This window comes from Amphiura filiformis, chromosome 2 (assembly GCF_039555335.1).
Source record: "Amphiura filiformis chromosome 2, Afil_fr2py, whole genome shotgun sequence".
In the NCBI taxonomy this organism is placed as follows: domain Eukaryota; kingdom Metazoa; phylum Echinodermata; class Ophiuroidea; order Amphilepidida; family Amphiuridae; genus Amphiura; species Amphiura filiformis.
The window spans coordinates 77,570-94,703 of record NC_092629.1 but is presented as its reverse complement, the minus strand read 5'-3'; the positions used below and the strand labels follow the sequence as shown (position 1 = coordinate 94,703).

Here is a 17,134-nt window from a genome sequence, read left to right as displayed (position 1 = left end):
ACGTTTTTAGTGATTTTGGTCATTTTGGCCAAAAATGACCAGTTTTAGAAATTTCTTGCATTATAAAAGTTTTAATTACACTTAACTTTATTGATATACAATGCTTTTTAAAATTTAAACTATTGAGAAAATTAAAAGAGAATGCACTTTTAATGGCAACGGCAATTAATGCTCATTTTTTAGCAGATATCCCCTGTAAAATAATATAGCTTACGTATTTCCCAGTTAAATTGACAAAAAATTGTATAAATGGCCGTTTCTATGGAAACTGTTTATTCTTTGATTTTTCCTAATAGCTTAAAATTACAGAAGACCTGTATATAAATAATATAAAGTGTAATTCAAACTTTTATAATGCAATGCATTTTTAAAAAGTATTGGAAAAGTGTGTCCATTTTTGGTCAAAATGACGAAAATCACTAAAACCGTGCATACTAGGCCTACCTGTGAATTCCAAGAGTTTATAGGTCAAAATCCATAGGTCGCAGAAAAATGTTGTTTTTTTGATCCAGACATCCATTCTATTAAATTGATACACTTTCCAAGATGATGCATATGTCATTTTTCAAAAATTTTCCCATGAAAAAATTACATTTTTTGATCAAAATTGAACAGAAATCACCGTAATATGGCATGTTTACATATAAGTTAAATGTATTGAATTAAGCGATGATTTTTGATAAATATTTTAAAATTTTCATGGGGCCAGTCCCTTTACTCTTTCCTGGATAATTCGAGTAAGTAGGAAAATGTTATTGTCCTTTTTAGTGAAAATACAATGAGAGTGGTCAGTTTTATACATGCAATGCTAACCAGTTTGTATCATGGATTGGCTTTGTTACATAACAAAATTAATATTGTATAAAAATGTGAGGCTTATCTCCCACTCCATTCTGTAAAAATGTGAGATTTTTGAAACTGAAGAAAACTCATATTTTTTATTGCTTGATGGTGGTGTAGAAATTGCCTCGTAAAATCATAAACGTGTAAAAGCTTAAAAGGAGATGGATCCGAGCTTTTACAATATCTTAATAAATACCCTTCTTAGTAACAAAATTATAAGTATGATATCAATAACCTTCACGAAATCAAATTTTACCATTTTATTACAGTCAAATATTGGATTGATCCAGTTTATGTCTTCAAAGAATGTGATGGTGCGGTTGAAGTATTCGTTCACAGAGATGGATATTTAGGGCACCCTGATGATGAAGTTGGTAAGCTTAACATTATGTAATGCTGTGTAAAATGGTATACGATTGTTTGAATATTTAAAGCATTGAATACCCAATTAATACCTTTTTACAGCCATATACACGACAGCCGTATCTGCCTCTACCATGGATTTCACTGAAATAGCTATGGGTACACCTGATACGGTTTCATTCACTGCTGGTGATTGTGTTGTTGCTCATACAATCACACTAACACCTGATGACCTGTTTGAAGATATTGAATGTTTTGAGGTTGTTATAGCAACACCCGGTGGGACGAATGCGGCAAAGGCTTCCGTCAACCCAGTCTTAAATATCGCACATGTGTTTATCCTGGATACATCCGGTAAGTAGGGAAACGTGGCTGTCTTTCAATTCTTTTTCGTTATTTTTTTTAGTGATAAGACAATGTATAATTTGGTCCATACAGTCCTAAATACCGAAAGTTAGTGGGGATTATGCACTTTCAGTTTCCCACGCGTTTGAACGGGAATTGGATTGCGTACTTTTTCGATGTCTAGTGAGCAAATTTCTTCAATATTTTGAGAAAATGATTATAAATTTTCTATTCTATATTGTTTGGTAATAATGTCTTTTGCCAATAGTATGTTTAAAGTTGTAATTTTGTGTTTTTGATCGCAAAGATCGGATATTTTCGTTCCCGATTCGAATTCTGAACCCTTCGCAAGGGTGCCGATTTCGGCAGAACTTTGACGATAATTTTGCCTTTTTGAACACTAAAATGCATTCGATCCTTAATTTTGTTTCAACCGAGTCTTAAATTAGCAAGCACAATAAAGTTGGTACCACTTTTATATACATTGATGAAATTTTAAAGATTTTTTTTCAAGTTTCTAACCGGCGCAAATCGTTAAGTGTGTATTTCCCCTTGACATCCAAAATGGCGTAAGCCAGTCCTCAATATACATAGGTACGGCGTATATAGGACTGGCAAGCGAGTCTAGCTAAAGTGTTTATTCTGGATAATTCGAGTATGTAGGGAAACGCTGTTGTCTCTTATACCTTTTAGTGATAATACATTGAGAGTGGTCAGTTTTATACATGCAATGTCTAACCAGTTCCTAACATGGAGGTTTCGACTCAAGATATTACAACTTTTACTTCATAATTATAATTCCAACATCACATGCATAGTGAGGGAACAACTATATACTGTTTCATATCATGCAGTTATTGTTATCTACATGTATGCACACAACACAGGGGCACTCACAATAGGTAATTGAACCCTACTGGTAGCGCTGTGTTGTAGCTATACGTGATGAACTAGTTAGCATCATATATCAAAAAATATAAAAGCTATGATTTTAGTACTTGCTCTATGTTCAATTACTTATTCTTTTCCAAATATCTGAATCAACAAGCTTTAATAACGGGGGAACATACATTTGTATTAAAAAGAAATCATACCATCTATCCAAACTCGCCGTGTTATTCCAATGCACATTTTGCTTCACCGGGCAGCCATTTAATTGTCTTTGAACTCTTTTCCGTTATAACTGTTAGTGATAATACAATAAGTGTGGTCAGTTTTATACATGCTATGTCTAACCAGTTACTGACATGGAGGTTTAAATCAGCAGAATCCACATTTTACTTCGTGATTATAATTCAAACATCACACCCAATGATAGTTAGTATTCATATACTGTTTAGGTTCAAGTCTAATTTATTCACGTAAGCAAACCGTTATAAAACTACCACGTGCTTGTTGCATGCTTACGTGTTTGTTGAAACAGACTAAAAGACACATATTTCAGGTTATATCTGTGAAAATAAGTTATGTTATCAGTCCAAATTACTTCTGTAAATTAACCGCCTTCCCTAAACTTTGTTCTCCTAATTGACGCTATTACATTATAAAGTTAACTGCAATAAGTCTGAGCCTCAACCCCTACTATTCCGTAAAATTTATGATTTTGCAAACTGAAAAAGCTCAAAGTTAAAACTGCCTCACGGTGGTGAGGAAATTGCATCGGCAAAGCCTTGACATGTGACAGCTAACAAGCAGATGAACCCAAGCTTTTAAAATATCTTTAAAAAACAAACAAATAAACAAAACCAACAACAACAAAATAAAACAACAAAACACACACACAAACACACACATTTTTCATCAGTAACATAACATCAAAGGTGAAATTAATAACCTTCATGAAATCAAATAATACCAATTTATTACAGTCAAATATTGGATTGATCCCGTTTATATCTTTGATGAGTGTGATGGTACGGTGGAAGTATTCGTTCACAGAGAAGGATTTTTGGGAAACACTGATGATCAAGTCGGTAAGCTTAAAATTTGTGTTACTGTGTAAATGGTATACGATGGTTGGGATAATAATAAAGAACTGAAAACCTAATTCAAACATTTTTTACAGACATATACACGACAGCCGTATCTGCTACTACCACGGATTTCACTGAAATACTAATGGGTACACCTGATAAGGTTTCATTTATTGCTGGTGATTGTGTTGTTGCTCATTCAATCACCCTAACACCTGATGCCCTGGTTGAAGGAATTGAATATTTTGAGGTTGTTATAACAACACCCGGTGGGACGAATGCGGCAAAAGCTTCCGTCAATCCAGTCTTAAATACCGCAAAAGTGTTTATCCTAGATCATTCAAGTAAGTAGGGAAACGTAGCTGTCTTTAAACTCCGTTTATTATGGTCACTAAAATGACCCAGACCAAAATAAAACAACACCAAAGACGCAATCACACTGCATATCATAATAGAACAAGTTATGATTTTTTATTAATTAGTGCAGTGTGGCAATCAATCAAACCACTCTACAATATTGTACAAGAATTAAACTTAAATTACCACAAAGACTTCTTTATGCCAATAGGTAGCTAGGGGTGGAGATTGGCTGACTTTCTGATGAGATTATTTTGATGATATCATTTCTTGATCCAAGATCCCGAAATAACCAAGATCCTGTCTACCTAAGGGAAACTCCCTGGTCTATTACAGTCTCTGTCAAAGACTACACTTTCACTATACGAGCTGCTGTGCAGCCTCTGCTAGTGTTTTTAAATTTCTCTCCAGTCCTTATATCTAGTTTCTTACCCTTCTAGAATAATCTTCCCCAAATTATAGTACATTACATAATACATGTTACATAACCACAAGCCAATCAGATTTCATTAATGTGTATAGATGGTTACTGCAATAGCGCCACTACTTAATGGTCTAGAAACTTGAAAATAGTCATGATCATTCTAGTGGTTTACATAATTTTCCAGCATTTTCCATTGAATGTTCAGAATATTCTTGAATTTCCAGGATAATCCACATAGAACCAGGAAATAAATATCCAAACTAGTGGAAACTAATGTCTGATGACAAAATGCATAACATTTAATGGGTATCATGGGATATTTGGGATCACATAACACGTTGTACTTTTTAGTGATAACACAATGAGTGTGGTCTGTTTTATACATGCAATATCTAACCAGTTCCTGACGTGCAAGTTTTAAATCAATAGAACCCATCTTTCAGCTCACAAATGTGACCCAACGGTTTTCAATATCAAGTACACCAAGTAAGAAAGCTCAACTACAATTAATAAACAACGTGAATTGATCCAATATCTTGCGTTTCACAAACTCACGTAAGATCAACATTTAGGCACTTCATCCGTGAATAATTTGGCGTATACTTCTGAAACGAGCCGAAAACCTTAAATCTTCCGTTTCACATAATGACGGATTATATAGCTTAAGGTACAGAAAAAAACACCGAAATTCCGATATTCTCTGTTTCACATGCGTGCAAAAATCTCCAAATCTTGCGTGCCGTATGAGTTTAGAGCTAGATATATCCTGTAAAAATAGTCCTTTTTACATATCATATCATAAAGAATAATCCATTTCCAAATGAACCCACAGAGCTACCATCTGTATATACACACGGCCTATACGACATAATTATATTCACGGCGATTTCTGTGAAATTTAGGTTCTTTTATCAACCCTAAATGTTACTAGTACTAACATTTAGATAATATAATTTGCAAGAGATGTTTTTATGCTCCTGAAACGTTGATTGTTTTGTCTATTTTTAACCTAAGTGATAAATTGGCTAAAATCAATGTGTTTTTTTGTTTTGTTTTTTGTTACCTTATAAAAATCCTTTGTTTTGGTTTTGTTCAACATGTTTTAATAACATTTACATGTCGGGTTATTTAAAAATCATGAAATCGTTTTTAAACGTTATGTGAAAAGGCATTGCAACAACATTTTAAAATCTATCTTTTGTGCAAAGTATTTTGTCAACACGTTAATGACATTATATAAATTTTTCAAAAGGCTTCTTCATTATGTCTGTTATAATTATACGCTTTATATCGATATTTAAACGTGTTCTGTAAAATGTTTTTTTACCTTTTTAAACCAGAGAGTCATATTTTCTTTAACGTTTAAGATTCTTATGTATACTTTGTTGCTACTATTCTGTTTATTTTGACACTGTCACATCGATCACGGTTATTTGAAACATTTTTCAGCTATCATATGGATCGATTCGACATACACCGGTGAAGAAGGCAGTATGGTTAAGCTCCAGGTCCATCGATTTGGTAACGTTGGACAAGACACATCAGTTGGTAAGTACCAAATGTCTCTGTACAACATGTTTGCGTGTAGTTCATCGAGACACGCACAGTAAAACTTTATATACATGTATAATATGCATGCCTGTCGAAAGATAACAGGTTAAAGGCGCCAACTCAGTTTTGTTAAATTTCTGTTTGGTATTTATACTTTATTACCCAATATGGCGAATACACCATCATTTCCGCACACTTTTACCTTTCTCATTTTTCATTTCAACTTATTCATTGCATTTATACATGCATATACTGAATTATCAGCGCAGCTGACTATTGTTTTTGTGCACTATAGAGTTTAACTATGGCAAATTTAACTTGACGACTTTCTTTTCCTCTTGATCAATATTTCTTGTCATCTAGATTTTAGGTTTCTGGTACTTTAGTGAAAAGGGTACCCACTCTTTCTAATTATGCAAGAAGCAAATCTTTTGACAATTCTAATCCGGCGTCATTGCATCTATAAGACAGGGTTGAGCGTTAGACCATCCTCTTTAAATAATTTTATACCAGCCCACGCTCTGGTAGTTCTGATCTTGGGCAGAACAGATGCATAGTGGTCCTGAGTTGGGTGGGAGTCACTCACACGATGTAATCCCAAAAGCTCGTCGGGTGACATGAGAGCACATCAGACACACCAAATTGCATTCTGAATACACAGAATGTCCTTCTGATATAAAATAATTAAGATTTTTTTTAAATTCGAGATATAATACAAAAATTAAATACCGCATCAATTTATCAATGAATGATATCACACTCTACTTGAGTATCATACTTGTTGCCAAAAAAATCATGCCTGACATTATTAACATCTTGCCTTTCTTAAAATTAGCAATAACTTTGACTCCGCAAACCGCAGTAGTCGGCGACTATGCTGACATTGGCGGGGCAACAACTATTGACTTTGCGGAAGGCGAGATTGTGCAAGAACTACTCCTCGACTTAGAGACTGATGCCCTCGTGGAAGGTATTGAATACTTTCAAGCTGTTCTTGGAGCCGTGACGGTAGCTGATCCTACTAAAACAACAGTGGATCCTATGTTGAACACAGCTAACATATTTATCTTGGACTTGACATGTAAGTTTAAAATCAAATCAATCAAATCAATCAATCAATCAATCTTTCAATATTAAGGACGTAATTTACGATTCTAAAATGTTCGATATCTACAATCTTGTGCGAAAGTCGTTGGGACAGATGATGTTTTATAGATCAAATTCCTGTTAATTGAACATAAGGCTGAAAATACATGATACGTTTCATAGCTCACGTTATGTACTTGCTTACTCCTCCTCCCCTCCCCCTGGAAACAATGTTGGAGCAGACATTGAGCGCAACCACTTTTTACTATTTTTCAGAATTCAACATTGAATAAGGGGAGCGGGGATGCGTAAAATAAACAAACTGTCCCAAGCTTTTCGCGTGGAATTGTAGGCCTATGATTTTTTTTTTTTTTTTTTTTTGAATTGAGGAACTGTAACGTTTTAAAATCCAACATCCCACAGAAAGTCCAGAATACGCTTTCAAATGTCCGAACACCTTGGTATATATCAGTAATGGACTAAAGGCATATATGGTTTGCCTAATGGTATACATTGCCTAATGGTATACATTGCCTAATGGTATACATTGCCTAATTGTATACATTAATATTTATGCGCCTCATGTGTAGGTTGACGATTTGTATATTGACAGCGTTGAACCTATTATTGAAACAGTGTCCCCGTTCTTACAAAACCCATTATATGTCATTGAGATAATAGCCTTTAAAAGATATATATCATTGTGACAGATTGCGCATTTTTTAAAACATAATTTTCAGAGTCGCTGGTTGTTATTGCCGTAATCCCTATCAAAGTACAAGAATATTTGAAAACAATTGAATTTTAGATAATCCCTATTTTAATAGTGATATGTAAATTTCTCAGAATTCCATTTAAAACGATCAGGTTATTTAATTTTTTTTTATCTTTGCGGTTATATAAAAACAGAAGATGAAGTTGAATTCGTTTACTACATCTGCAATTGGCCATCTGCAATAAGTTATAATTGAGTTAAATTAGAAACGTGTCCTCAATGTTGCGTGAAACCTTGATTAGAGGGCCCTTTCTCAGCATGGCCTCCATATTGACAGTGACCTATTTTCCTATGCTACCATTGGTCAAAAAACCATAGATGATGAAACTATTATTTATTCGGTTGATTAATCAAACCGAACATTTTGATCAAAATCGGAGCATTTTTGCCTCTTTGACCTATGCAGAGCCCAAAACTAGGTAAACCTACATTAAACCAATCATTAGAAACATTGCTTTTGACAAAGTTCAATGACCTCTTGCAGAGTTATTGCCCGGGTACTATAAGTCTACCCTCTCTTTTTTGTCATGGCCCATGATCTAGTTTATGACAGCGAAGAGTAACATAGGAGGTATCATGAAAAATGAAAAAAATGCCTTAGACAATGGACTAAATCATGCAAAATGCCAGTGGTAGAGAAAATTCATAAGTGTTTATTATTGATTGTACGCAAAATTGGTAGTACGTTTTATGAATAGAATACAGTGGTGGATTTCAATAGATTTGAAATGTTTTAAGACTTGGTGTTAATAAACCTTGTCGACTTGCTTAAATTTTGCGTTCTCCTTCATATTTTCCTTTCTTTAAATATTCCTTCAAATATGCAATTTAGTCAACTTGGACAAGCAAGCAAAAACTGTGAACATCAATCGATGTAGTCTTTGCCTGTACAACACCTTATTGATTGCAATAGTATTCTTGATGTTCAATCATTCTTCCTCCACAGCGTATTTCTGGATAGAAGAAAAGCAGTTTATAGCATTTGAGGAAACCACGTTACCAGTTACATTTCACAGAGGTGGTTATCTTGGGCGAACGGATGTAATAGGTGTGTGACTATGGATTGAGTTTGCGCAATACTGAGTTCTTTTAATTGTTATGCACATGCGCTCACATCATGAGTACCGACGGCTTTTTCGATTGACTTTTTAAAACTGGTTTTAGGGCCATTCCAAGGGATGTCACAAATAAAAGTAGCATCGAACTCTGTTGCAATGTGAACTAGATTATTAAACCATTTTGAATTGAGTTTTCTGGGACTTAATTTTCGATAACTTAAGAATGCTATGAACACGATTACATGGCAGAATCTGATTTAACCATGTTACATACCGTGACACCCCGTTACCACTGAAGCATTTTTTTAAATAAAGGTCCGAAACCTAAGGATAGTTATCGTTAGAAGCGTTGCGCACTTAGGGCGTAGCGCGTATTTAGGCACAACGCGTTACACACAGAACGCCAACAACGACATATACATTGACTTTGCTAGACGAAATTAACCGCACTATTGGCCCTCCATGAGCCACACACAAACATGGCGGAGTCAATAATCTTTGGTTCTAATCAAAATGCCCCCGACATTTAATGTGTCCTGCTACTTTGGTGGGTCATCTTTAGGCGGGAACATTTTTGCAAACTTCCAACAATTCTCAGTAATAACAATCAACTGAGTCGATACAGAGTGTTCAATGAATTGAATGAAAGGTAGGACTTTCAGATTGCAGGCACAGAAAATGAACCTACATACACAGAAAATGAACCTAAATACAAACATCAAAAAACTTCTCAGCATTTACTATCAAATGAGTTTATGAATATTCCCGGGAAATATACAGACACCACTGAATAATCACAGACCATGTGAGAAATACGATTACTAACTTCTTATTGCATGTTGTAGGTTAAACATTTCTCATTTATCTTCTATAATTACATAATATATTTATAAAAAAAAACACTGAACAAAGTTATGCTACAACTTTTTGGAAAATTCAACTAAATTGCACCATTCTGCTTTGCTTTAAAAGTTTGCACAGATAGACATAACAAACAGACTGCCTAAGTATTTAATTTACTGCTAAAATTAAAAAAACAAAGTGAAAAGCCTGTGAATTCACAGCGCCCCCGAACTGATATAGCAGTACATAATGTAGGCATAGACAATGAGTCTACGTGCAATAACACAATCCTGCTGACAGCCTCGATGTATTATTTCATCACTTATATTAGAGGTGACATACACCGATGCAAGAGCGACTGATCCTGAAGACTACGCTCCAGTCGGAGATGCCACCATCACCTTCAATGACGATGAAACTACTGCAACAAAGATGATTGACATTGAGCCTGATAATATTTTAGAATACAACGAGATGTTCTTTTTGGAAATCGAAATACCAGCCGGTTCAACTTTGTTAGATACTGCGAGACTTGATTCACCATCTGTGTCAGAGGTCATCATAAAAGACCGTAAGTAGCATGATAAAAGTATTGCACAATTTGACTATCGTAGTGGAAACAAGATACCGTGATTTAGTTTTGACAGTACAAAAATTATAACATTTCTTATTGCTCTTTATTTAATATAATAATCTTACGTGCATTTCCATACATATTAACGGTATATTTGAGTTGTCCTATATCTGACAAGCTAAACATCAATTATATATTAGATGTGGTTCATGGCTTCAATATCATGAAATACCTACCAATAAATTTATCTAACCTATATTAATCCTCTAGCCACATGGTACGTATTTGACTGTGCAGACTTCACCGTTATTGAGTCCACTGGGGAAGTTAACATAATTATTGTAAGAAAGGAGATCTCCGAACCGCGGGACATGTCTGTAAGTGTAGACCTTAGCTATAAAAGTGCCAAAGTCCAATTTTGGCATTTTGAGATATATATAGTAATCAGTTAAAGTTTTCAAAATATTGAAGTAAAACGTATGAAATAAAGGTATGAAAATTTAAGTTGACTCCCCCTAAACAGCATTTAAAATGATGAACTTGGTTTAAGAAAGTTTTCATTATATTTTCTGATCCCTACTAATTAGAGGTTAATAACTGCGCATCGGTTATTTGGAGGGCATTGTGAAAAATCTAAACATTTTGCCTTTGGAACCGAGAAATATCTACGCCTCGAGGGATATTCCGAGGTCCAAAGCAAAATGTTTAGATTTTTCACAATGCCCGACATATTACCGATGCAAAGTTATTAATATCATTCATAAGCGTCACTTTGATCTTTTAACTTTACAAAATAACACAAAATTTTACTCAAAAGTTTGTAAAAATAAACAATTTTTACATCTTCCCTTTCCCAAAATCGATCAGGCTAAAACAAGACGACCAATATCAAAAGTGCGTATCAGAATATGTGCAAATATGGTAGCGCGCAACCAAAATACGGCAGCTAGCGCGCGCAGTTTGTTGGACGCACTATACGGCGCACGCAGAAGTCAATTGTGTGCGACATTGGAACAATTACGCATTTTGCGGTCAATTGTGAGATATTAATGATCTCGATTTGCGTTCGCGTTTTCACAAATAATACAATATGTGACCGTCCATGGCGGATGAGCCGTAAATTCCTCCCCCGGTCAATTTTGTTTCATTTCGTGTTTAAAAAATAAAAATCATAAACTTAAAAATGGTATATCATTTGACTTCAAACGATATCCAGAAGCGGAGTTATGGTTAGTTAAACTTTGCTCCTTCAACAAAATTATAGCTTTTTGGTTTCTATGTGTGTCTCTTTTTCCACATTGCTGGCAATAAATATCAAACAGTCATAATTGGCGGTCATTTCAAATAATCCCCAAGTCAACGAGGTTTAAGAAGGTTCTCTCATTGTTAATTGTTGGTTATGCATACCTATACAAATAACCCACCACTTGAAAAGGATTTAGCAAAAGCAAACAAAGACCAGAGCTATTAAAAGTTCTAAAGCCATCTAAAGGTAGAAGGTTATTATCCACTTCAATAATAGGATTATTGATTGGTGTTGTGACTATCCAAAATAGACAGATGTCGCGCCAGCTTAAGTGACCGATGAATACGACCTTCGTACACATTTTACACCATAACTCAGAATACAATTTAGGGAATTTACGGCTCGTTTGTGCTGCCGGGTCACATATGATTGATTGAGTTTATTAATGAGGTTATGAATATCAATTCATAACCTAACGCTTAGACCGTCCCTACATAACAGGTAGCGAACCTCACTCGATTCTATATTGCTGTAGACTGTCCCTACATAACAGGTAGCGAACCTTACTCGATTCTATGTTCCTGTAGACTGTCCATACATAATAGGTAGCGAACCTTACTCGATTCTATATTACTATAGACCGTCCCAACATGACAGGTAGCGAACCTTACTCGATTCTATATTACTATAGACCGTCCCTACATAACAGGTAGCGAACATTACTCGATTCTATATTACTATAAACCGTCCCTACATAACAGGCGGCGAACCTTACTGGATTCTATATTACTATACAGGGTGTCTCAATAAAAATAGGCCCTATGGAAATTGGCGCATAACTTAAAATATCGGCAGTAAAATAAAAAAAAATTCTTAAAGATTCAAAAACCATGAAGTGTATGCTTAACAATGGTGCAAACATGATCCAAATCCGCTCACACGTTACTGAGCTAATTAAATTTGTACAAACAGACAAATTTTTGGACCATTCCAATGGGGTAATATACATAAACAGAAATGTGTAGTTTATTATAAAAGAAATAAAAGGAAACGCCAAGTGTTGCTGAGTAGGAGTTCAAAATCAATCAATCAATCGCCCAAAGAATGTTCTTCACACGTTTCTCTTTGGGTTAAGGGCTCGGATAGCAACGTTTGCGCAGTATTTTTTATGGGACCTGAGAGCACATCAGAAATATCGAATTGAATTTTGAATGCGAGGAATGTCCTTCTGATATCAAATATTTTTGTATTTTTTTGAAATTCGCGATATAACACACATTTTATGCAAATGATTAAAATTTGATATTTTATTTTTTATTTTTGATATTTAACCATGCATCCTCGAAGTAAACTTCATAAATCTAATGATATGTACACCTTTCATATTAAAGATATCGAGTTTTTTCCAAAAAAGACCCATTTTTTGTGTGTTTTGTGTTTTTAGGGGAAGAAATCTTTATCTTCAATATGAAAGGTCAAAATTTTCATATGATAGACGGCTTTTTGTCCCAGTTACATACACTTTAAGTATACGTACATATCATTAAATTTATACAATTTACTTCGAGGACTGTTAAATTTAAAAATAACAATTTTAATCATTTGCCATAAAATGGCATTAAATCGTGAATTTAAAAAGAAATTGATATCAGAAGGAAGTTTTCAAAATGCAATTCTACATGTATATGTCTGATGTGCTCTCAGGTCCCCCCAAAACACCTGAAAATGTCGCTGTTCATACATCTGTGTGGGGGTGTGTGTGGGGTGTGTGGGGTGTGTGTGTTTCCTGTGTTCCTCTGCTCCGCAAAAAGTCCAGCAAAGCCACTTTCAAAAGATAACAGCCCAATTCTTTCTGATAACAGCGATAACGACGAAAATATTTAATCATTTATTATAGGGATTGGAACACGAGATCGACTAACACCCGTTGAGTTAACAGCTTCATCAGACACAGACTTCACGCCTATCGATATGCAAGTCGACTTTGACCCAGGTCAGTCGGTGGAGACAGTTACCATAGATATAACTCATGATACGTTAGTCGAAGGAGATGAGCAGTTCCAGGTGTATCTTTACGATCCTGACACGGCTGAAGCACTGGGAGATTTACATAAAGCAATTGTGACGATATATGACGATGACGACTCATGTAAGTAGAATTATTGTTACAATTAAAAACAAATTGATTGAGATGAGCGCGGATTATTATCATGCAATATCTACATTTTAATATTATGGTATATGCGTTTCATAGGACCTGAAGGGCAGAAAAAAGTCGTATTTACACCGTTGAATCTTTCTATCTTTAATTACAGCTACATACTCGTTTAGGAGAGTGGTACATCACGTCACCGAATCTAGTGGATCTGTAATCATCACTCTTTTGCGTGACGGGCCTCTTGTTAGTGATACTGATGGATCTGTTGGTAAGACAAAACAAAACAATATAAACCATAGTGTGCCGAAATGTCTTATTTCCAGTGGCATAGCTCATTAATTAATCTAAAAATTTGACATCCAGTTGAGCAGCATGAGTTGGAGTACCTTAGATTCAAAGACCATTCGTTATTGTACAATGCTATTGGATTAAAGACATGTGTCATTCAAATCGCCCTGTTGAGATCATCTGGACGGCTACTTGGAGGTTTACTCCATACATTTTAGATGTTTAAAATCGTTAGCCGTATCACATACTGACGTATTCACCTAGGTTTCATTATCATATAGCGCAGTGATTTATAGTGCGCTACGCACCTGCATAACGCCTAGACGTTGATCCACAAGCCTCAGCACACTTTACAGGCGGTCGCTGACCACTACGGCCCCACATCATTCCATAACCATGAAACAACAAATCTGGGGTTTTGCTGCTTCAAGAGCGCACACCCTAGACATTCCACAAGTAACCTTCGCAACCAGGATCAGCTCCCCGAGTTTCGTACGGGTTACAATGAGACAAATTAGCAGTAAGTTCCTTGTCCAGGGGAATTTCAAGCTTATTCAATTTTTTCCACGAGAGCGTACTAGGCACCGCCAGGGTTCGAACCCGCAACCTCTCGCACCATAGTCGAACGCCTTATCGATTGAGCTAACTTGACTGCCATAGGACTTTTTTATTTTTCAGAGAAGAGCAGGTGGGGCAACTACTTGATTATATTTCTACATGTTTATACCACATACTCTGAAAATTTTTGAAAATTAGCATTGGTCAGTTTTTTAAAATCACATTTTTGTTCCTAAAATGTGGGTTATAGCGCCCTTAACGGGCACTCTCGCCATAGGGCTACATGTAAAGACCAGTTATAGGAAAATGGCCCTAAAATAAAACTGACTCGTTCATTTTTTCCTCAAATTTTGCATATTATGTAGATTTAACATCTGGAATGTAATGCAAGTGGTGTCGTTGATGCTCTTCTAAATTCATTTATAAAATGTCCGCCCCAGACCAAGGTGTATTCGACATTTTTAACATTTTGATAAAATTGGAACTTATATTTGTTATGTTTTACTCTATATATACGTCAAAAACCATGCCTCAAAGTGGCTTAATTAGTAGGATATTAATTCATATAATTATGTCGTATTTGCAAAACCTTGAAATAATTTATTTGTATCACGTAACGACGTATTTGCCGATCATCAATACTGCGCAAGTCCATTATGTCGTATCTGCAATTGGGAAGAATTTACCGTTTTCACATAGTGACGTATTTACGCGACGTATTTGCGCGACTTGAACGGTACAATTGTTTGTTTTGTCCTTTTCACATAGTGACGTATTTGCGCAAATGCTCCACATAGTGACGAATTTGCACGACGTATTTATAATTTAAACGGCGAAATTGTCATTAGTACTTTTCCCATAGTGATGTATTCTATTTAATATTGATTTTTGTAGAATAAGTTAACCTCTGAGAGTAATAAGTGAATAACATTGAAAATATGATATATTTGCATTACATTTAACCAGGTTTTAATCGACAATAATATCATGCAGCAAATGAGAATCGCTAAATTTTCAGTTCGATTGTCTGGAAATGCGTATTTTGCAAATACGTCAGTATAATACGGCCGACGTTATACTTTGTTCAGCTCGTAATTGACGGACGATTAATATCAAAATATCTTATTTTGAGAATTTTCTTCACCAGAACCATCACGAATTATCCTATACTTTCTCTACATTCATTAACACACAAAATCAGCAAAATGAAGACCAGACAGGTCAACAATAGCACTCTTAACGTGGGTATACGGCGTAGTGATAAACGCCTAACATTTCACGCCTTTTACGAGCTGATCAAACAATACCGCTAATTAATTCATTTTAATCTATTGACACATTCTTTGCTACAATTACAGATATAAGCACTGTAGACGGCGTTGATTACAGATTCCTGACAGCTGAAGATGGTACAGATTTTGTCGGTTTTGAAAGTGAAACTATCAAGTTCCCTGCCGGTAATCGGATTGTACATCACACCATTAGTCTCGCTGATGGCGTAGACGTTGACAAACAAGAATACTTCGAAGTATGTATGTCTAACCCAACGTTTGGAACCATCGATCCACCAGAGTGCGCTATTGTTTACATTGAAGACGACGATTGTAAGCAAATATTGTGTTGATATTCTCATTACCTTACACCCGCCTTACACATTTACATCACAAGTTGAGTTTCTCTGAGATTTCCTATCATTCACTGAGGTGATCATAAACAGTTATAACCAGATGCATGATATAAATGAGTCCATGGTTTTTTTTACTTACGATAACCATATTTAGTCTTGACTTTCTAATAGAAAGTCACTTGAGGTATTTGGTTGTCAATGGGGTATTTCAGTTGAAGCCTTTACATCCCGTATGGAAGACATGGACCTAACCTTCCACATAGAAAGTGTAAGTTTCAAATGAAATGGTTTCCCTTCACCCCTCTTTGTGGGAGATTAAGACCACCAATTTGGCTGAATAAAAAATTATATATATAATATATCACATTATATTCTTAAAAACACTTGTATCCTAATGATATCTACGACCGTTATAGTAGTACAGAGCAATTGCCTGTAATATTAATTTGTACAATAAGTAATCTTTTAAAGTATGAGTTTGCATTTTAAAGTACTTCATCACCAATTTCTATCATTTACAGCTGTGTTCGGATTCGATAAACCCGTCTACTATGTTAAAGAAGACTCATCTGTTACGGTTAACATCGTTCGTCTTGGCTGCCTTAAAGTTAGGGGCAGTGTTGGTATGTACAATTTGTTGATGTTAAAGTCATACTTTAACTTCATGTGACTATTAAAAATAAAGGGTAACACCATATCATATTAAATGACTACACCCAAAAGAATTAGTGGGTTTTAGCGGGTTCGCCGTTCGACAAACTTAGAACTGTCAAGCTTTCGTCAGGAGTAGCTCTAGCTCCTGACGAAAGCTTGGCACTTCTATACTTGTCCGACGGCGAACCCGGTAAAAACCCACTAATTGTTATGAATTCCCGTCGTAAAAGCATATCCCACAATTTACACCCAAAAGTTTAAGAAGCCTTCGATGCTGTTGAAGTAGACATGCTGTTGGCCAACTTGACATATATTTTTGTCATAAAGCAAAATGGAGCTAATAAATATACCTAGTATATATTGGTCCCGTTAAGGATTTTTTCAAATCGAAGATATAGTGAAAGAATGCTC

General features: G+C 35.3%; 1 protein-coding gene across 1 annotated transcript in view; it reads left to right on the top strand.

The window, feature by feature from the left end:
* LOC140172163 (uncharacterized) overlaps positions 1-17,134 on the top strand; it is a 95,066-nt gene that overhangs the window by 37,146 nt on the left and 40,786 nt on the right. Inside the window, exons 14-27 of the mRNA XM_072195496.1 lie at positions 1,113-1,217; positions 1,309-1,560; positions 3,420-3,524; positions 3,617-3,868; positions 5,755-5,853; positions 6,692-6,937; positions 8,664-8,765; positions 9,950-10,189; positions 10,463-10,569; positions 11,992-12,043; positions 13,336-13,587; positions 13,754-13,864; positions 15,801-16,046; positions 16,591-16,692. Of these exons, the coding sequence (XP_072051597.1) occupies positions 1,113-1,217; positions 1,309-1,560; positions 3,420-3,524; positions 3,617-3,868; positions 5,755-5,853; positions 6,692-6,937; positions 8,664-8,765; positions 9,950-10,189; positions 10,463-10,569; positions 11,992-12,043; positions 13,336-13,587; positions 13,754-13,864; positions 15,801-16,046; positions 16,591-16,692 (2,271 nt within the window). The remainder of the gene's footprint in view (positions 1-1,112; positions 1,218-1,308; positions 1,561-3,419; positions 3,525-3,616; positions 3,869-5,754; positions 5,854-6,691; positions 6,938-8,663; positions 8,766-9,949; positions 10,190-10,462; positions 10,570-11,991; positions 12,044-13,335; positions 13,588-13,753; positions 13,865-15,800; positions 16,047-16,590; positions 16,693-17,134) is intronic.